Source organism: Rutilus rutilus (genome assembly GCF_951802725.1).
Source record: "Rutilus rutilus genome assembly, chromosome: 6".
Lineage (NCBI taxonomy): Eukaryota > Metazoa > Chordata > Actinopteri > Cypriniformes > Leuciscidae > Rutilus > Rutilus rutilus.
In genome coordinates this window covers 17,538,245-17,561,093 of record NC_140214.1, presented here as the reverse complement: position 1 = coordinate 17,561,093, position 22,849 = coordinate 17,538,245, and the positions used below count along the sequence as shown (strand labels likewise).

General features: G+C 39.5%; 1 protein-coding gene across 9 annotated transcripts in view; it reads left to right on the top strand.

The window, feature by feature from the left end:
• The window catches only part of rnf220a (ring finger protein 220a), a 125,947-nt gene that overhangs the window by 90,689 nt on the left and 12,409 nt on the right, over positions 1-22,849 (top strand). For 2 of the 9 annotated variants that reach the window (XM_084411028.1, XM_084411024.1), the window contains exons 4-13: positions 4,014-4,062; positions 6,839-6,934; positions 9,162-9,204; positions 10,564-10,668; positions 11,767-11,810; positions 12,553-12,679; positions 20,328-20,424; positions 20,534-20,620; positions 20,724-20,779; positions 21,411-21,510. In XM_084411028.1, the coding sequence (XP_084267154.1) occupies positions 4,014-4,062; positions 6,839-6,934; positions 9,162-9,204; positions 10,564-10,668; positions 11,767-11,810; positions 12,553-12,679; positions 20,328-20,424; positions 20,534-20,620; positions 20,724-20,779; positions 21,411-21,510 (804 nt within the window). Of the gene's footprint in view, positions 1-4,013; positions 4,063-6,838; positions 6,935-8,774; positions 9,012-9,161; positions 9,205-10,563; positions 10,669-11,766; positions 11,889-12,552; positions 12,680-20,327; positions 20,425-20,533; positions 20,621-20,723; positions 20,780-21,410; positions 21,511-22,849 lie in introns of those variants that run through there. The other 7 variants (XM_084411026.1, XM_084411023.1, XM_084411030.1 and 4 more) reach the window with 4 other exon arrangements.

Genomic DNA, 22,849 nt, shown 5'->3' with positions numbered 1-22,849 from the left:
CATCATGTTGTTCCACATTTTGTATGCATTTTTTTTTTTTTTCATGCAGCACAAAAGAAGATATTCTTGAAAAATGGTGAAACAGTGAAATGTAATGGTGTCCAGACTTGTTTTGGTCCCCACTGACTTTTATTAAATGGACAAAACAGTTAAAACATTCTTCAAACTAGCTTATTTTGTGTTCTGCTGAAGAAAGTACATCTTGACAATAAAATAAAACAAGCAATGATAAAAATAGAAAACGTTATATCATAGTATCTGGTTAGATCATGGTGTTGCTCATCATGGGAATTTTGCCATGGTTCAGGAGTATTACAAATGTTGTTGATATCTTTTCTATAAATCTATAGTAAACTTGAAATGATCCAATTTTTGTTAATCTACAACATTTGCATCCACATTATTGGACAAAATTAAGGCAATCCTGAGATAGACAGAGCAGTCACAGTATTACTTTGTTTGCTCTATTTCAATCAGTGTGGAACTCTGGGTAACTGCTGCCGTCTTCCTTCCCTGTATACTTCCTCCCAGGCGCGGCTTCGCTCAACACATGCTAGCACACACAGATCATTGGAAGTGACATGGCGAATTTGTGGCAATTTGTAGTAAATCTCCCTTTAATGATAGCGTTTCATTCTGCACCAAATGAGACTTGAGTGCATGTAAAATGGGGAAAGCTATTTAAGATGTAGCATTAGGCAGATGTCTGAGTGGATGCGGGTGAGTGTGTGTGAGATTGGAACCCGCCGCCGTACTCCTCTCTCTCTCCCTCCCCTGTGGCCGTATCGCCGTGCCCCTTCTCCTGACTCGTCCTCCGCTCTTCATGTATGGAAATGGAAATCCATCATGCCCTTTACCCGTCTGCCTGCTCTGAGGGCCACAGCAATCTACATATTCCCCCACCCTTTCCCAACCTCTCCACGTAATCAATTTGCCTCCAGCGGAGCGAGGGAGATCCGGGTGGCAAACGACACGAAAAGCAATCTTTATCTCCAGCTTACAACCCCCCAACTGTCGACTGGCATTTATTCAATTTTCACCAGCTCCCTCTCTCTCGCTCCCTCTCTCTTCTCTGTCTAGCTGAATTTGGCTGCAAAAGGGGAATGGGAAAGCTCGGTTTGTCCGGATTGTGGCGTTTTTGCCTGTCATTTATTACATTTGAGCCTCTTTAGCCAGTCCACACACTGTACTGTAATTCCATCTGTCAAAGCAGGAACTGCAAGTCTTTTTCAAATCTAAATGAACACAAACAGGATCCATGTTCTCTTTTGCTCTTTCTCCGTTTCTTCGTTTCTCTCGCTCCCTCTCTCTTCTCAGTCTAGCTGAATTTGGCTGCAAGAGGGGAATGGGAAAGCTTGGTTTGTCCGGATTGTGGCGTTTTTGGGGAAGTCAGGTGCACACAGTGAATAATTTTAAACTGAATTTGGGAAATTCATGAAGTAATACATACAGTATATAGGGAGACATTAATAGGTATCCTAAGAAAGTGTATTTTTTTATAGAAATCATTTTTAATTAGTAATAATTATTTTAAAATATTATTGTAGATATTTTAATAATTCCTTTTGTATTTAGTACAATGTCAAGATAAATGGTAATGATTTAATTTGTAATATCACACTTACACAAATTTTTCTCACACAGTTCCTTTGCAAAGGGATCATCCTATTTTTGGATCCTTGTCATCAAAAAGTTTTAAACCCTCTACCTTAAAGAGTAGCATCTCAAATGAACACAGTTTTTGTTTCATTTGAGTACACAGAATCTTGCCTGAAGATCACTTGCACAACACTTACATGATGGTTCCGTTTAATATGCCAGTATTTTCACTGCAAAAATCCATCATGATTTATGCATTATTGTCTGCACACAAGCCTTAAATTAACTTGTGTGTGCTACATATACAGTACCTACCATTACATGATATCCCTCAGGTACTATAGTTCAGGTCCTGTGTGGCATCTCTAATGTAGTGAAGAGTGTTTTTCTGCCATTGTTCTTCCCTGCATGTCCCACTACCGTTTTGAGATACTAGGGCGTACAATGAGTGCAGAGGGGGCATTTAGAGCGCTACGGGGTATGAAGTGTATCTTAGTGTTATTTTTTTGACATGAGGAGATGTGTGAGGTCACCGAGATTCACCGTGCCACGCTGGGCGGATTTATGATGCCGAGGAGTCTGTTTATTATCTTGCAAACAGCGCACTGCCACCGATGGGGCAATTTATCCCCTCTCAAGGCTTGGTTCCTGATTTGTGTTGTCTCTTTCTTCTCCTCTGTCTCATCTTTTCTCTCTGTCCCCTTCTCTTTCTTTTCTCCCCTGGCTGTCAGATCAATCATGCTGACTGCAGAAAAGGCGGGCTTCAGGCTTATTACCTGAGTGTAGAGGCGGGGCAAAACACCAAACCCTGCCTTCACCTGTCATTTATTACATTTGAGCCTCTTTAGCCAGTCCACACACTGTACTGTAACTCCATCTGCCAAAGCAGGAACTGCAAGTCTTTTTCAAATCTAAATAAACACAAACAGGATCCATGTTCTCTTTTGCTCTTTCTCCATTTCTTTTGTCCAGTGACAAGTTCGTCCGGTGGATCAGACTTTCAGTTTAGGGTGCAGGCTAATTCAGTTTCAGTGCAAGCATCTCTCTGGCTGTGAATGCATCATTTAAAACGAACATGACAAGGGTGATGTTACCCTGTCATTGTTTCTCAGGTCGTCATCACGCTGCTTTATAAACACCCAGCAGTGACCAACCTATGGGGCTCTAAACGAGATTCAGCTAGAATGACAGACAAGGAAACAGGCAGACAGTGAAAAAAAGCAAGAGACAAAAAAGAAAGCAGAGAAAAGAGAGATGGCAGGACAGATATTAATGTTTCAGAGAGGAATCCGATTTGATATGTCTTTCCCTATTGTCGGTGGATGCTTTAGCCGCCCCGTTTAATAATTCCTGCCTTCCAATCAGTCATCCTCAATCCACAATGTCCACAAGGCAAAGATTCAATGTACAATCCACCCGCCAGACTCGAGAAGGAGTCGCCCCCCCACCCTTTTTTTCTCTCTCTCTGCCATTCTCTTCCTCTTTAATACAATGTTTACAAGCCAGTGCATTGTCCTCAACATATTTCAAAGTCCTAAGTGCCCAAGGCGTTTCACTGACAAATCAAATAACCGCAAAATCATTTATTTCCTTCTGCCTTAGTCTAACTGCGGGAGGGTTGCGGTGGGGGGGGATCAGGTCTGGATGGAAGCATCCATGAGAATGATTACTTCAATAAAAAAATTATAACCCAAATCTGCTTAGCAGTCGTACTTTTGGACAGTAATTGTTTCAAATACAGCATGACCCAGGGCTGCCTGGATTGAGTGGCATAGAGGATCGGTTTGAAACTGCTCTCGATTTTTTTTTCCCCGTTTTCCATCTCCAGATGATTAAAAGTGTGATTTGTGTGGCTTTGTTCTCTTTTGTCTCAGCTGTCCTTTTGAAGGCCCATTCGGGTCCTAAGTGAGGCCAACAGGGGAGCGCTCAACGTGACTGAGCTAAAGTGAGTGTTGATGGAGGAGACACATGTGGTCCGGTTCCTTAGGGGACAAAAGTTACATCTTTTCGAAATGACAGATTGCAGTTTCTGTTCAGTCAAAAGGTGATATAGCCAGTGCTGTGACACATGATCAAAATAGATCAGCCATCATTCCAACAAGTTGCTCTCGCACATCACATTACATTGAAATTAACATCAGGGCACGTCAACTGTGAACTTGTCCTCCTCAATGGCAATTTTGTGTCAAGGAAAGTCTCATCGATTAGATGCAGGGCCGAAAGCACCTAGACATTGAGACATTGACCTTGACATTCAGAAGAGTGGTCAAAAAGTGTTTTTGGTTTTTTTTATGGCTGATTCCAAAATTTTACATATGGTTTCCTCAATTTTGATCACATGGTGTTGGTTATAGCCATCTGAAGCATTATATTGGTTATAGCCATCTCTCACAGTGTCTTTTTCCCCCCGACAGCAAGAACCCATCACACAAGGACATCAATGCGGCTCCAGGCACACCGAAGGTAAGATGGCCACCACCGTGGAGCCATTTTAAATCATTATGCTCACTGATAGGCTCAGCCACAATTAATGGCAATTAGAGCTCTGTTTCCTAGATAAAGATGTTAAAGGAGTCTTGTGTAACTACTGGATAAAATAGAGTGGCCGCAAACTTCTGGCTTTATTTCCTGCAGTAATTTACTTACAGCTTTCTATGTTTCCTGACTGCTTATTCAAAAGACCTGGACATGGAAAATGATACCAATGGTCTCATTGTCTTAAAAGGAGGAAGAGGCCAAGCGTATTTCCCTAATTAAATTTCCATCCGCATCAATTGAATTATGTAGTGCAATCACCACAAGATTCACTAGAGAGTTTTAATGCGCTATAAACAGTTGTATTTCATTTCCCACAAGGATGTTAAATGGATAGTTCACCCACAAATGAAAATTCTGTCATCATTTACTCACTCTCATCTTGCCCTCAAAGATATTTTTCAAATGTTGCGTTTTTTTAGTTTTTAGTTTTCCTTACAATGAGTCAATGGGGTCCTTTGTTCTTTTGGACACTTAAACAAAGAAAGTCATACAAGTAAGGGTGCATGAGTAAATGATGAAAGAATTGTCATTTTTGGGTGAACTATCCCTTTAAGCATGAATATGCCATAACTTTGAAGAAGTACAAATTACAGGATGGTATGACATTGTCAGTGGAGAGTATTGCGACACGTCAGGCATTTCACATTCAATTTACAGATTTTATGTTGCCATGAACCTTTGCAAATCAGAAATACCAACCTCACATTCACTAAAGACATTCTGTAGATGGTTTGAGATATTTTTACTTTGTCCCCGAATAAATGCATATTTCTTGGTGAAGAAATGAACAGTTCAACAAGAATGGTGATAATAAACGTACCATCTTCGTATGATTGTCCCTCGTTCCAGAGGGCAAACCCTTTGATTCGGACCCACAGTTGCAGAGTATGGAAAAAGCATGGGAGCCAGAAGACATGGGAGCGGGTTAGAGAACAGGCCATGTGAGGCGTGACTGAGCATTCTATAGCGCACACTTAGTATTCCGTAGGAGTGTGTGGAAAATGAAGAGGCTAGCTGGGATGGTGGAGGGGGTCCATGCTTTTCCTTTAAAAGACGGTAAGCAGGCAGATCAGGCCCAGCTCGCTAGTTCTAAAGGGGATTAACCCCGGGCCGAGTTGGCCCGTCTTCACACCTCTCTCAAGCCGCCATTGCCATAGCGACTCCATGCCAGTCTGTGCGGCTCCTAATCCAATGGGGCGAAGGCCAACGGTGGTAGGCGGCACAGTTACCATGCTAACATCTGCAGCACTGCTACTGCTGGTGCTACACGTCAGTGTGCAAATTAAATAATGACTTTCAGGTATTTTACAGGAATTTGAGCTATTTAAAAGGAATTTAAACATCTTCTAAATGATTAGGTGCAAATTTTATTGTAACTTGGTGCCAGTAGCATAGTTAGCTAAACATTATAATTATAAAGTATTTTGTGCTATATCTATTCAACGTAAATCTTTTAGCAAAAAAAAATATGAATGGTACACTACCTTTCAAAAGTTTGGGTTAAGATTTTTTTTTTAGAAGAAGAAGAAATTAGTACAAAACTTTCTTTTCATCAAATAATCCTGATAAAATCAATCACAGTTTTTACAAAAATATTAAGCAGTAGGCTACAACTGTTTTCAACATGTTTCTTGAGCACCAAATCAGCATGATTTATGAAGGATCATGACAACGAAGAATTTTTACTGTATTTTTACTGTATTTTGATCAAATAAATGTAGCCTTTGTGAGCATATAAGACTTTCAAAAACATTTTTAAAAAATCTTACCAAACCCAAACTTTTGAACAGTAGTATATAACCTTTATTATTACATTACATTGTATTTTGACAATTTTATTCATTATAACATTATTGCTTCAAGTCAGATTACCTGCACTGAACTAGCCGTTCATGTGTTATTCATTTTCACTGGACAACGAAACAGTTAAACATCACATACGCTAGATACAGTAGACCCTTGTAAACACTTGCACAAATGCTCTCTCTTTGGCACACTCCGTATTCCCTGAGCTCCAAAGGTTTTGAGATCACAAATAAATTGTTTCCTGACCTTGCGATTCAAAAGCATAAGGAGCCATTCATAATGTCTAATTTATTGTCCCCATAGAGAAAGGCTGCCATTTTTCACATATTAATATTAGATTACAGTTGTCAGCCACTAAAGCAGCTACACCTCCTCTCACTCTGATTAATCAGAGCAGATTGTAAATACAAATATTTTATAGCCGCCTCATAAAAGCAGGACGGAGATCAAGACTCTCGGGAAAGTATAAGCAGTATTTCCCCTCCCCCCTTTCCTCAGTCATTTGAGAAATTAAGTCAATTAGGTTTTCAGAAGGACAGGCCTGTTACGTCTCGGCACACAGCGGTACGTTTATAGGTGATCAAAGTGTACTGTCATGCCGTCTGGTGTCCTGCTTTTTCTCTATTCCTCTGTCGAAGCATCCATTACTCTAAACACTGATGTCCTGTCAACACACACAGTTTGAAGCCGAAATGGCAGTTAATGGTTATCTGTCAACATTTGTTCACATCAATCACATTGTTTCAACACACTGGTTTTGGAGTTTTTGCGTGTATTTTTTATTCTTTTTTTTTTACCAGCTACAGCACCATCAGTTCTGTGGATGACACATTTGTCTAGCGGATGGCTGCTCACCTCTTTCTCTTGGTTTTTGTGTTTCTCTCCGTCTTGCTAGTCTCTCCTGTTGTCAGTGCACATCAAACGTGAGGGCGAGTCTCCAGTTGTGTCCCCGCTCTCCTCTGATGAAGCTCACCATTCTGACAGATACCAGGTGAGACTGCAAACCTCAGAAAGAGAGAGAGTCTGTCACATGTGTCTAGACTGACAGACTGTGCAGTTCTGACACTCCACACACAGACCACTGAAACCCTGTCTTGCTGTGTGGGAGTTTTAAATTGAATGAAATCTAGGCACCATGTCGCTAAAAGTTGGTGCTTTACCCGAGATGTTACACTGTGAACCTTGATTTTTGTCAACAGGAAGTGAACACATTAATAACCATTTCAGAAGTGTTGCATAAACTGGCAGAATTTGTCCCTTCAGGACATCCCATATGAATTTATTTTGGCTTTACAGTTCAGTTGAACAATAACTGTATGTATTAAACATAATAATTTGGGCACAAATGATGGTAACCATAAGGGAAACAACACACATTTATGAATTAAAGTAAATTTCTCTTTGAAAATGAAAAGCTGTTAAAACATGTCAAGCAACAGCAAAAGAAGTATAGTCTATAGAATAATGTGTATATGTGAATCCAGTTGTTCTCCTCCACAATATATATCCTCCATCTTATCCCAGACTGGATCTGACTGCTGGACGTATTAATACAGGCTGAGATTTTTTCTGCTAATCTCCAGCCTCAGGTTTACTCAGGTTGTAATGTGTGTTCTGTTCTGATATGTAATCATCCATAGTTTAACCCTGGGCTAATCTACGCTGCCCCGAGCCCCGGATATCATCTCTGTGCTCCAGTGTCCTTGACATGTTTGTTTTCTTCCTGCTTTCCCCCTGGAGCTGTGGCTCTGTGGGACATTTTGCTCTGCGTCTCTATCTGTCCCTCAACCCTAGAAGTGAGAGAATTTCTCAATTAAAACAATATCCGGACAGATCTTTGCACATTAGCTATAAGAAGGCCCTCCTGCATGGTCCTGATAAGTCTTCGAATTTGCCTCTAACATTACGAAACTAAAAGTAATTACCGATATGCAATTGTGAAAATATGATTGTCAAGAGGCTTAAAAAACATAATGACACCTTAAAGGAAGGAGTTTTGTAGAACTTCTCATTAATGAATCTGCTCAAATTACCTCATGCCAATGATGCACGTTCCCTAAAATTCATGATCTTCTTTTGTAACCTAATCTGTCTGGTGTGGACACATAGGACCATTAACATAGAATATCATCATAAAATAGACTGACTTTCAACAGCAATGCCTGAATGGCCTTCTGCCTACATACATTATGCTGTACATGAGCCGAATGTTGGGCAGTTTGAACCTGTTCCCAACATACCCACGTCTGGCCTGCTGTGGTCAGCAGAATGTTAATTCTGTAATGGGGCTTACAGATGATGACTGGGTGATGTTAATGAGGTCCTAAATGGACCTGTGCTTATATTAAAGTTGCAAGAAAATGCATTTAAATATCAAATAATCAATGAGTGGTTTTTGAAAGGTTCAAATGTTAGCACTAACTTTCAAGAATTTAACTTAAAAATAATATATATTAGGCTATACTTGAATTGTTTTGTCAGATGCTATGCAATCTTTTCAGAATTTTTCTTCAATGTATTTTTCTAACACAAAATACAATAAGGAATAGCCTCAATCACAGTTACACAAGTTTCATATCTTACAAGAAAATTACAATTAAAAATACAAAGCTCAAAAGAGAAAAGGTTATTTAAATATGATTCATCTCACAATCATGTAAGTTCTCAAAAAATCCCTTTTTTTCTTTTTTTATTAAAGTGATTACGGGTTAGATTTCAAGCCAGGGGAGTTTGTTGAGACCTAAATGAACAGCACAGATCATATGTCATTTAAATACTGCTGCGCCCCAGTGGCGAAAGACGAAACTGCACCAGTCGCAACTTTTGACTCTGACGTGATGGTCACGTGACCGGTAGCAGTATGGCGGCGATGGCGCGCTGAAACGAACTGCTCTAGTGAGCCTAACATTTTCAATCCGTATTCATCCTTCGTAAATTCATTATTGAGTTTCTTATCGGCGTTTTGAAGAAGAGTTATCCAGGCTTCATGCTTAAGTAAGCCAAATGAGTTTGGGGGGGTTGTGGCGTTTGCCATGGAAGAGGAGTTGCAGAGCAATGGCAAGAGAGAAGTAGGTTTTGTTTACATCAAGACATCAGAGATGTGCTGCAGAATCCAGCGCAATCTAGTTATACGCGGATCATTAAAGTCCTCGTAAATAAATGATAAATACACTTAAATGAATGACAGATTTTTCCCTGTTCTCTTTTTTCACCTGCAGACATTTTTACGAGTGCGAGCTAACAGGCAAACACGATTGAATGGTATGTATATTTTCACCCTGCAGCAAGAGAATTGTCACTGTTTATGTGTAACTTACTATGACTGTTTATCTGTTGACATATGCTTTTATAAACGTAGTTATCATCCATTTAATGTTTTAATACTTTATATCAGTATAAATTGCTGTTAATATATGGAAAACTTGCTTTACCCGGCAGTCTCTTATTTGATGTTTTATTATTATTCTATATTATTATTACTATTATTGATGTATAATTATTATTATTTTGGCATTAATTAAAAGTTGCAATATTAAGTCAACAACATTAAACTGTAATATTTAAATTGAGTTGAATTAACAGTGCAGCATTTACTTCTGGAGTCTGATTACATGCAGTAATATTTGATGAAAATAATAGTCTTATTGTTTAATTTAGTATTTGAAGATCAGTCTTGTAATCATTTAAAACAAGTAGTATGACTAATCAATGTGTGTATGTGTACAACAAAACGCTGATAACTGTCAAAATCAGCTCATTATAAATACCTGACAACACAAGAAAATGTCAAAGAGCAAAATTGGAGTATTAGTATTATAACTTTTTCCTGGTTTTGAGGCATTTACATGACATTCTGCTCAGTGTGCATTACCTGAAAACACTACATACTCTGAAGACTCTTGCTGTTATAAACTGATCACAGTGAGTCTAGTCATTTTGTATGGTTACCTGAACCCCAAAAGCATAGTCATTAGTCGGTGGGTGTGATGGATCTGCTGCACCCGTGAGGAGGGTTGTTGTGAGCTGGGAGCTCTCTGACCTGAGGCCAGTTGTTATTCTGGGTGTCAGTAACCGTCTGGTACGGATAAGGAGCTCCTCACCTCTCAGGGTACATTAGCCAAATGCTCATCAGCACTGGTGTCTGTTATGTGGCCTTGCCAGAAGCTTGACATCCATGTCAACCTCAGCATCCATGCCATATAGTGGACGATTGAGTGATTTCTATAAGCCTAAGCTGATCTACACTAAATGACGTGAATGTTTGTTTTTCACTTCTAATATGTCAGCCAATGTAAAAGCACTTGTTTAGTGATGGTCATATTCCTTATATTCACTGCTAAGCCAAGCTTCGAAGATTTAAAACGACACCTACTTTGTGTTGGTTAAGCAGGTGGTTAAGTAATATCAGTAGCCCCCGCCCCGCTTCGGATTTAAGAGGTTAACGATTAATTGATTGTTAATTTAAACAAAGATAGATTATGGGAATTTATGTAAATTGACATAACTAGTTAGTATAGTTTGTAGTCAGTTGTGGCCACCTGTTTTTGCACTTCCCTTGACTGTAGCGCCTGCCCCAAGCAGAGAATCTCCTTAACTCTTGGTTTTTTCATGTGTCAACAGTCGATGACCTCTGCTGGTGCAGGCGCTACGCCAAGGAAAGTTTCAAAAGCCCCCCAATCCCAGTGCCCAGAGGAGTGCCCCTAGCCCCTTGCTGCCTGCGGCATGGTAAGACCCCCTCCCCCCTTTATCGCAGCCGCAGGCACCGTAAGGGTAAATGGGGCTGCCTTTGTTTAAACCCGATCCCGTATTAATGTACATCACCTCTCATCTGAGACACTGTGATTTCAGAGTGAGGGGCCGGCTGGAAAAACTCCTGCCGTGCCTAATTAATCTGCCTTTTTCCTTGCTATTTAATGACGCCCGTCTCCCCCACATTACCGTCAACGTGGCCGGTGCTTCTCTCTCTTCTCCCTCTCCTGGAGGTAATGGCAGAAGCTCTCGCCTCTCCTCCTCCAGTCCCCCTCGGCCCCATTCGCAATCACAGCCACCTAAAAATTAATGTCCCCACACGCCATTTGCAGTTAAGAAAAAGCGACAGAGACTTACGGCGCAATAGGCGCTGTTCTGCTGTGTTAAATTTCTAATTATGTGCTCGGAGAGGGGAGGGGGTAGAGCGAGACACCCCGAGAGATCCAAGCCCTGGCCGTTTCGTGCTCATCACCGATGTAACCAGGAGGAATTGGTGTCTGGGTGCAAAGGTCTAATGGACAGAGTTCACCTCTGAGCCCTGTCACGTCACTGTCGTGTTTTGCAACCCATCTTTCTTCCCTCAGTAAAATCTGTGGCTAGAGATGCCTACTAGCCTTGAGCTAAGTCTGTAAAGGATCCTGATCTGTGTGGGCGTAATGCTGCTCACTCTTTTTTGAATGCTCTTTTCTTTTTCTTTTTTTCGTCTTGACTCTTGTGTATCCAGTGATGTCCTTGGTCAGCCACATTAGCTGTTGTTGTTCCCAGGTTTTAATGTAAAAAAAAATCTATACATTTTGTCAAATACAATACAAATATATAGTCATTTCACTTAAATATATATTCATTTAATATTTAATTAAAGATTATATGTAAATACATATTTATCAGTAGAAAACCCAAAAATTTGAATTGAAGTGAAACATTTATTTTTGGATTTTTGTAGTATTCGTGTTTATTTTATCATCACCTTTTCCACAGCTCAGTGCCAATATGGATTATTTTTGTGGTATTTATAATGGTCACTTTGCTCCATTGATTTATCACATGGTGTCTCTCTCTTCTCTTGTGCTGCAGCCCGGATTGGAAAGATGAAGCGCCGGAAGCCCGAGGATGGACAGGTATGTCCACTGTGCAGCGCCCCGCTGGCAGGGACAGAGGAGGAAATGAGTAGGCATGTGGAACAATGTCTGTTCAAGGTAGCTTCATAAACCCAGTGATCTGGGCCTCCAACCTCTAGAAGCTTTGGCCTTTCTGCCCTCACCTTTCCCTGGACATCAGCATCTGACAAAACACATACATATGATCAATTAGTTTCGTATGACTACTATCATGTTGTACTACTACATGGATGTCCAGGGAAGAGTTGAAGGATTAGCCTTTTCCTGAAGTGTTCCTCCTCCTCCTCCTCTTTCTCTTCCGCCACTTTAGCAGATTTATTAGGCAGTTTCAGCGTCCTGAACCTACTTTAGAGATATTCTACATTATTGTCCTTAGCCTTTGAGTTTATAAAGCGACTCAATGGAAACTGTTGTTCACACAGTCTGACTGGCTTCCCTTTTTAGCCATTTTAGTGGTTCAGGATGCAGCACTCGCCCTTTATATTATATAGCAGGTTCCTCTTAACCCATCTAATCCAGTAGTTCTTATGATACTAATGTACTCTTGGTGGTTGGATTTGGGTGTTCTGTTGCATGTGGTTTGATAGCTCCTAAAATTAGACATCATTAGAAGTTAGTGGATTTGAAAGCGCTACTTTGATTTCCTCTGATGTAGTCACACTTTGTGGTTTTGTCTTTTTATATTGAGTGGACCGATTGAAGTGTGTTGGTACATTTTTGATAAGTGGTTTTGTTCTCTCAGAGGGAAGGCGCAACAGAAGAGGATTCCGCGGATGTTGAAGGAGAGAATGGAACACGGTTTGAGGAATACGAGTGGTGCGGACAGAAGAGGGTCCGAGCTACTACATTATTGGAAGGTGGTTTCAGAGGTAAGCGTTTTTTTTGGCTTTTCAATGTTTTTGAAAATAGTATCTTATGCTTTAGTAGAAACTGTAATATTGTGAAATATTTCAATTTAAAACTAAAATAATTTTAGAATAAATCATTGTAATATGCTGATTTGGTGCTTAAGAAACATTTCTTATTTATTTTAATTGTGAAAACAGCTTAATATTTCAGGGATGTACACAAAATTTTCTGAACGATCATTGGTGCTACAGTTGAAAGTTTTGTAGCACAGGTCACACAATTACAGCACTAGTATAACAGGGTACCCGCGGGGTCTTAAAAGCATTGAAAAAGTCTTAATTTTGATCATCTTAAATTAAGGCCTTAAAAGCCTTGAATTTGGTATACAAAGTCTTGGATTTCGTTACAAAGGTCTTAGATTTTTTTGCCTTTTCTATGATTAAGTTCATACTGTAACAAAATTAACTGTTACTAATGTAGACTAATAAAAAATTACACCTCGCGCTCCACGTGGCAGCTAGCAAATAGCAAATAGCTCCACGTCATAGCAGAACGCGCGAAAGCGTGCGCACCCGTTACGATGGTTACTAATCAGAGCTTTTCTGTTAAAAGAACATGTTTTCTACCCGGTCTTTTCAGTAGTATCTGGCCACAACCATCCACGCGCGTTCTCTCTACATTGTTGAATAAGTGCGGCGGATGCAGACAAGCTGGAGTTCAGCGATCTTCATTTGAGATTTTCTACTTAAATTAAAGTGTCATTCAGTGTGTTCTGTCACGAGCCGCTTGCGCTGTTTGTGCGACTAAATCTGCGATCAAAATGCAGGCTGATATACAGCAGTGTTTTTAATGTTGATCATTATACGAGCAAGAATGCACTGTTTCCCGACTATCCACACGATTTCAAATGTGACATTGATTTTATACAACAGTAAAAAAAAAAAAAAAAAAGGGTAACATTAAGTGATGTACTACATTTTAAACAGTATTGTCAGGTTTATTGCTCTATTTTGCAACAAAATCTGTGGCTTTGACAAAGACGTGAGTTTTGAAAAGAAAGTGAGTTACCGCCACCTACTGGCGATTTTAATATCATTTTTTTATTAATATTAAACGTTTTTTAACATGGCATATTTATTGAACATTGTTTTATTTAAAGCATTATTTATTTTTTAAAGCTATTATAAAGGTGAAAACTGAAATGGAAAAATCGATTAAATGGGGCAAATATTGTCCCTTAATGGAAAGATGTGACTGCAGTCGTGGAAGAGAGGGGGTACGGCACTCTAAAAAATTGGAGAACTAAGGAAAAGGGATATGTAGAATTGCACAAGTGCTACTGCTAAAGAGTGCAATGTCAATACAGCCGGTTAGCTTAATTTTAATTTTTCATAAGCTTAATTGAATTGGCCTAGAGAGAATAATTATGACATTTTTGTCTAAAGACTACATATAAAATAGCTACCAAAATTAAAGTAACTGCAGTTTGACTAAAAGTTGACAAAAAATGCAAACACATTTCGTCAACTAAAACTATGAAAGGCAGAATGACTCAAATGTGACTAAGACCAATAAGCATTTTCATCTGAAGATGACTAAGACTAAATCAAAAATGTCTGCCAAAATTAACATTGGCACCATACACGTGCGCGCTGCAACGCTGTTGCGTATGTATTAAATATGACTGATAATTTAAATAAAATGTTTTAATTCAAGTAGTCTACTTGTACATAATATTTTTTTAGGGCTTAAAATGTATACAGATTTGACATTTTCCCCTCATACTTCTGTCGGAATTGGTACGAAGTTGGCATTGAATTTCATTTGAAATGGTATTAAAAACGTCTTAAAAAGCCTTGAATTTAAGTTGGAGGATCCTGGGGGTACCCTGTATAAAATACCTGTTACCATTTATGAAAACAACCATAAAAAGTGCTGTTCATCATGAATTCTATCTATCTATGCTAATTATGTTATCAATCACATAAATTGCATTTAGGAGTGGGTGTTGTGACCAAAAAAATGTCGGGTAAAAAAAAATTGATTTCTCGATTTTAATCGATTCTCATTTTTATGAACCGATGTCGATTCTTAAATCCCAAGAATCGATTAGTCATCCTGTTTTCAGTTGATGAATGAATGGAACATTGTAGTGCGCATCCCATCCAATAAATCGTAATAATCGTTGTGCTTTGTTACTATTGATATGAAACAAAGTCTCAGATTTCAAATTACGTCCATTTTCTTACACAATTCCAAAACATAAATACCGTTTTGGCGCTGTGGCATGAGATCGCTCTGGCGCAGCTCAGCTCAAGAGAAGCAGCAGCACGGAGCGCACATGATCTTCTCTTCCGCCTTAATAATACCAGTTACCGCGCAAAATAAACATGAGCATCTGAAAGTGTGTTAAAAGATAGAGTACAACTTATCGAAATCCGTATCATGTCACATGGAATGGCTCAATCAGTGTTTCAACAGTGGAAAGATGTAATTAAAATGGCTTGTAAACAATGTCATGTAACGTCACATTTACCTCAGAAAAACCATATCCAGTGACCATAAACTCGTTTGCCAGCTAGAAAAATTAACTCTAGAGAGGAGCATTTTGCTAAATATGCACCATATTACATATTCATTATAATTTTTAATGTTCTTCAATATTTAATGCATGTTTGAATAAATCTAGTAAGTTTTTATGACAGCCACCATTTAAATGTTTACATTTCATATAACTTTATTATTATAAAAATAAATAAAAGTGTAATTTAAGTTTTTATACAAATCAGTTAATTTTTACCTTCAATATTATAGTAGGCTAATGAAGCCTAGTAGGCTACAACTGACTCCCTTAGTTTACAGCATTAGTTAAGACATTTGTTTAGAGATTTGAAATTTGGCATGTATTGTACCTGATATCCAAAATAATCCGTATTGAATTGAATCGAAATCGGATCAAATTGCAAGCTTGTGAATCGAAATCTAATCGAATTGTGAAATTTGTGTCAATACCCAGCCCTAATATATATATATATATATATATATATTAGTTTTATATTTTGTTGTTGTATCTTTTTATATTTTATCTCATTGTTTGAGTTTATGGATCAAAATAAATTAAATACATATGAATAGAAGTCTCATAAAATGATGACTAACAAAGAGAGCCCATTTGTCTTGTGCACATGGTATTTGTACAGCCCTGTATTTTTGTGGAAACTGAGGTTATCTCAGTGGGGGTTTTTTGTAACAATGAAAGTGACTTTTGATCTTTCTTTTAAAAATCATACTGACTACAAACTTTTGAATGGTAGTGTATATATTTGAACAGGTTGATCTTGGGGTACATCAAGAATGAAATGAATGTACCCTCATATATATATATACATACATACATACATACATACATACACACAAGGTTGTCAAATAGCTGTCAAAGATCACTATAACCTTTAAACTGTTTAATGAGGGTACATTCATTTCATTCTCGATGTACCCCAAGATCAACCTGTTCAAGTGTGTTCATTTATAGGCTAGGCAGCTGTAGTCCAGACAAGGTGAGTTCTGCCAGGCCCTTCTCGGCCTTTACGAAGTCAAAGGAAAACACATTTAGCTGTGCAATTGACCCGACTCACCCAGTACAGAGATGTGTGTGAGGAAAAATGGGCCGCTGACCCCTGGGCTTCCCCCACTGCAGGAATGCAATTATAGCTCCCAACCTAACTTTGCTCACCTGGGACGTTCTCTATCACATACACACTCGCTCCCTAAGACCCTTTTAGATGTGCTGCCACACTCATTGAAAGACTTTCCAGGGAATTCTAGTTGGTTCATAAATAATTTACCTCCTCAGATTATTTTTACACTTGGGAGGAAGTGTCAGTCATTCCTCCATACTTCAGATTTTTATCTTAGAACTTTCTCAATGTTGGATCAGTTATTTTGAAAGGGGTTTATTTCTTCGGTTAAGTTCTTGGAGTTGGCACTTTAGAGGAAGTGCTAAGTGAATGCCTATCAAAAACGTCTCTGTTTCCCCCCTCACTGTCCTTTTCATATTTAGAAAAGGATTTGGTTTCCTCCCTCAGTGGTCTTTTGTAAACTTATGCACTCTTAAATGGAAAGGCTGTTCGATCCCAAGCAAAGAACAGATTGCAAAGCTGTGTGGATTAAGAAAAGAAACGGAGTTGCTCCTCTAACGCCTGGCTAGACAGACGGTGGCCCAGATCAATTCTGCATGTGTCTGTACAGAAGCTCTCCAGCCCTTTATCTTCAGCACAGGCACCAGTGTAATGGCGATAGAGGGGGGACCTGGTGAGAAGTGACTCGGTGGCCCAGGGGCCACTTGAAAGCTCCCTCCAGGATACTCAGAAGGTGGATTTTTGCCTTGAAAGCTCAGCTGAAGTCCTCAAGCATTCAATCGGCCTGCATTGCAGAATCCCTCCAGCCCGGGGGGAGCTAGTCTGAGGGGAGTGGGGGGCTTGAAAGGGGTCTTCAATGGGATAAGAGGGCTATCGTCTCTGAAGCACCAGCCCCTCTCCCTCTTTGAGGACCCAGGAAAAAAGCAGAGAGGAAATGCTTTAAACCGAACAAAAAGAGCATGATAAGGGAAAAGAGAGACCAAGAGGAAGAGAGAAATCGAAGAGGATCAGTTTGTGGTGGCGGCCCGTACGGCCTCCTGTGTCCATGGCTTAGCAGGGCTGTTGTGCTGATAAAGAGATAGCGATGGCAGTCACAGGCAGAGATGGAAGAGATTCGGTGCAGTCAGGAACAAAGAACAGAGGCCAGTCGCTCGTCTTTGTAAATAACCTTGAGAGATGGCTACTTTGAGCCCCCTCCCTGGCAGGCATACATGGTAAATGCCATTCTGATTGGATGAACTCTGACCTGCGACACATACTGAGAAAGGCTGATAGATGTCATGGCAACGTGGTGGAGGAGAGGCCATGTTTCATGTCCTGTTTCTGTGGGATCTCTGCGTCCCCTTTCTTAGCCACGACATGAGACACCAGTCTCGAGTGACATATGTAGATTAGTGCTTAACAATCATGGCATATGTAAATCAGCTTGTAAAATGTGACCCAACAAGGAAAAACGTGTTTTATGCATGTGACGACATTTAAAGGGATACAAGGTCTTCTTTGATTGTGACACATTGCAAATGGACATTATTACCCTGAAAGTATTGCAGAGGAAGAGTTTTCTTATTCATCCAGTGTATGTCGTGAAGAAGGAAGAGTAAGCTTGCGTCCCAGGCGCTGCTGGCCAAAGAGGCAGTGCGATGGTGTGCATAATTTGACTGAGAGGCAGTTAGAGTGGCACTGACCTTTTCGGCACAGATTAGATTGCCTGCCAAGACCGCTTAACTGTAGCCCCTGCTTTCACAGTCAGACACACTTACAACACTGCTTGGGTAGTTATACACCATTCAGGTTGCTGTTTTAAAGTTGTATTTGGTTGAGAAGGTGTGCCCTGCTTTATTTCAGTCTGGCTGGGTTTCGTCAGTGTGCGCACCAAAGTGGACATTCTTCCTGTCCGTGAATCAATCAATGCTACATAACATCCTTCCTGCCCTGGTTCTAGCGAAGCATTATCCAGGATCCTTAGGCTGATCAATTGATTAGATTAACAGTGATTTTCTTTTCTCTTTTGACTGCTTATGGCCATATCTTCCTCTGTTGTGACCACTAATGGTGGGCAGGCCAATGTTTATTAGTTTTTTTTCCTCTATCCTGTTTGGCTTTCTTTGCAGCTTGTCAACAATGTACTAATGAAATGTTCACCATCATTTACAGATTATGCTGTTTTATTTTTGTCTGACTGTGCATTTTACCCAACTTCAGATGGGCCAGAGGGGTGGGAGGGTTATCTTTAGAACACTGAAACTATTTCCAGTGTCGATCACAGGATACACAGTTCATGTTTTAATGTGGTCGCACATATTTCCTCTTTCACTTCAGTGCCACAATTTATTAAAGCTTACACTTACCTAAATACTATAAAACATGCACCAGGCTACACTACTTGTTAGTAAGATTTCTTTTTTAAATTAATACTTTTATTCAGTAAAGATGCATTAAATTGATCAGTAAAGACTATATATATAAATATAAATGTATAATAAAAATGATTATTTCAAATAAATGCTATTATTTTGATCTTTCTATTTATCAAAGAATCCTAAAAAATGTGTCATGGTTTCCGGAAAACGTTTTCAGCATTGGTGATAATAAATCTTTCTTTGGCACCAAATCAGTATGTTAGAATGATTTCTGAAGGATCGTGTGACTAAAGACGGGAGTAATGGCTGCTGAAAGTTTAGCTTTGCTGAATGCTAAAACAGTAATGAATGAATGAATGAGGCATTTTTAAAATATATATATTATTGTTATTTTACATTGTAACAATATTTCACAATATTTTCTACCAACTAATTTCACTGTATTTTTTTGATCAAATAAATGCAGCCTTGGTAAGCGTAAGGGGCGTCTTTCAAAAACATTAAAAAATCCTACTGACCTAAAACTTTTGAATGGTAGTATTATGTTTAGTAGTACATTTACAATGTTTCTCAATAATTTAATTAATTAATTCTAGTGTGTTGTCAATGGACAGACAGTCTCACAAGTGCAAGTTAAATGAATAGACACCCATGTTTAGTTTGTTATTGTTGACAGTAATGTACATGTACAGTAATGTTCAACTGTCCGTGGTAACGTACAATCAGAACCCTGATTCTATGTGCGACCAGCTTGGATTTATGTAGCTCAGCTATTGTTCGCATATGCCTCTGCAGTCACAGGGACCAAATAAAACTTAAAAGGTCCCTTTTATTTGATCATTAAAAACCATCGGCACATTGTAAAAAGGGGCAAGCATTTGTGATGCATTTTATCCCTACTCTGCCTCTTTTGGATCCCTTTACGGAGAGGAGGCGAGACAGATCATGGCCACCACATCCACTTTCAGTCTTCCTTTTCTTCGTCAGTGTCTTACACTCTCCCTGAAGGTTGTAGTTATCCACTCCACACTGTGCAGTAGTCATCATGTGTCGTAGCACTTTGCAGAATGAGAGGAAGCACCGTTCACCACTTCCATTTCCTACCTTAGCTCCTCATCCGTGACATACCCTGTCCTCCAGCGGTGCCCTGACATCCTTCCATCAGCCGCTGAGGGGCCTGGCCCGCTCCAGCCTTTTTCGGCTCAATCAGACTCTGGTCTCTACGGGCTGCTCCCACCCTTCAGGCTGCTGCCGATCCAAACTGTCCCTAACCAGAACTGAAGGACCCAGTCAGCCGGCAGCAGGAGTTTGTCTGTGCGCTCATCACTGGATTTATAGAAGTGCCACTCAGACTGCACGCCCCAGTGCTCAGGACCCACACCCTGACAGGCACCTGACACAACTTCCATTCAGGCTGTCTCTGATGCCTCCATCTGGGCCCAAAGCACCAGGTTCCTGGGTTGTCTGCTGTAATCTGGTCCTGCTAATAGCTAGAACAGGCCTTCTTAATTGGTGTTTTTCTGGCATGACAAAACTGTCCTGGATTGGGTCAGTTACAGATGGAGATGGTTGCTAGTGACAGGAGATTTATTGTAACATAATGAATATGACAGAATTTAAACCTAAATTCCATTTACTGAATACTATTATTCCTTTCCTCCCTCTTTTAGGAACAGGCTTTGCCATGTGTAGCACGAAGGAGAGCCATGACAGCGATGCAGACCTAGATGTAGATGGAGATGACACACTGGAGTACGGCAAAGCCCAGTATCCTTGTTTATTCACCAGGAGAAGTCTTGCTCTTCAGTGGTGGTGTAGTGTGCACAGAAACAGTAACTGAAATTAGATGCAGTTGTTCCTTAATTCAAGGTTTCAGGTACACTGAGGCAGACATCATTCCTTGCTCTGGAGAGGACCAGGGAGAGGCCAAAGAACGTGAGGCACTGCGTGGAGCCGTTTTGAAGTAAGCTGGCCTTCACTGAGATGATTTCATCACAGACTTTAAAATGACAAATAATAACCGTAGGCTTGGCCCTTTACAATAAAGTTCTGTTTCTCTTCCGTAGTGGTGGTGTGCCGTCCAATAGAATAACACCTGAGTTCTCCAAATGGGCCAGTGATGGTGAGTTGGCCTTTTTTTATGGTGTGCTTTTCTTTTTCTCCACAGTTGGAAAGTCTGGAGATATCAGACAATTTGAAAATTGGCATTTTCAGGTCTGGAAAAGTCAAGGAAATTAAAATGATGTGTGTGTGTGTGTGTGTGTGTGTGTGTGTGTGTGTGTGTGTGTGTGTGTGTGTGTGTGTGTGTGTGTGTGTGTGTGTGTGTGTGTGTGTGTGTGTGTGTGTGTGTGTGTGTGTGTGTGTGTGTGTGTGTGTGTGTGTGTGTGTGTGTATATATATATATATATATATCAGATTTAATATTTTAAATCAGTTAAATGTAAATTGTAATGATTTTAGAAAAATACTGTTTTTACGGTATAAAACGGTACACCATTTCAAATAAATGGTGAGCAGAAGAAACTGCTTTCAAAAACATACAAATAATGGTAAGTTGTAATATTCTAAAATATTTAATCCACTGGAAATTGCTGTGTACAGTCTCTAAATTATTTTTATTTAAAAAATCTTAACTAAAAAGATGTATAGAAACCTTTTTTGTCTATATATTCGAGTTGGATTGATATGAATGAATGTTGCTTTTGTTGGCCCTCATTCATTATATATGCTCTGTTTGTCTCTATTTTTTGCAGAAATGCCTTCGACCAGTAATGGTGAGAGCAGCAAACAGGAGCCCAGTTCTTCATCTTCGTCCTCCACACCGAGGACCTGTAAAAACAGTGAGATTGAGAAGTGAGTACAAACACACACCTGTCCGCAGTGGCAGTGTGTTTGCTGGTGTATTGGGGTGAGATTAGTTTGTGTAGGGACTGCAAGATCATAAATGATGCATTTAGTGTGCTCATCTCTCTGGAGCATGCTTGATCACAGGGAGTGGTCCAGAGTATTGATCCCAGGCAGCTGAGCCTTGTCTGGCCCTGACTCGCCGCACAGCCCGCGAATGCTAATATCCCCTTAGCCATTTCCATACTACAGATTTACGCTGCAGGAATTGTGCAATATTTATCTGTAATTGCAAGAAGTGAAAGGAAGTTTTTACCTTTATGGAGGGATTTTTTTTCCCCCTAAACTTATTAAATGTGTCAAATTCAAATGTCATATTCTTAAATTAAGTGAACAAACAACAGAGGAACACAGAGAAAGCTAGATGAATCCCTTCACTCCACTGAAAGTGAAGATGGAGGAATTTTAGCAGGCAGCCTACAAAAAGATAAATTTGAATAACCTGAGTGGGTGAAAGGCTGGCACCTGGAATTCCCGCATTTCTGCGTCCTCATCCATATTCCCCGACAACTGCTCCCGCTAAACTCTCCTCCCTCTTGTACACGGGGGCCCAGCCCCACTGAATAGGTAATTGGGGTCAGAGCGCAGCTCCTCGTAGAAGAGGAGCTTATTGCTGGTGCGACTGTCCTCTCTCCTGGCTCGATCTCCCCCTGCTGTCTAGAGCCGGTCCAGGGTCAACGCACTAGTCACACTCTGCCTACCCAATAGCACAGCTGTCAGTCCACATGACCTGTGTCTTGTCTCTATCCTTGTTTAATCCCACTATGCAGGATTGTCCAGGGCATTGCCAGTTTTAAGTTTGTATTGTTGAATTTAACAAAAGTGCTCATGATTTTCAACCAGGGGTATGTGTACCATAGGTTTAACAAAGCAAAATTGAAATTATCCCTATTAAACATAGTAAATGTGTAACTTTTGATTATTTTTGATAAATTGATTAATATAGATTTTTTGTTTGTTTGTGTGGTTGACACTTTTAACAGACTATTTTAGATTTTTATATAATAAATTATTTTCAGTAATATTTACTTTGATTTATACAAAGATATTCATTTTTATGTTTATTTATTTCGACAGTTTAGTTTATTTTCTGTATTTAATACTATTTTTATTTTCAGTAATATTTGTTACTTTGATTTATACAAAATAATTTTTTTTATTTCAACAGTTTAGTTTAGGCCTACTTTCTGTATTTAATACTATTTATATTTTGCTTGTATAATGTCTTTTTAAAAGATTTGATTTATTTGTACTTTTTCACACTGTCTTTATTTGTTTAAAAATCTTA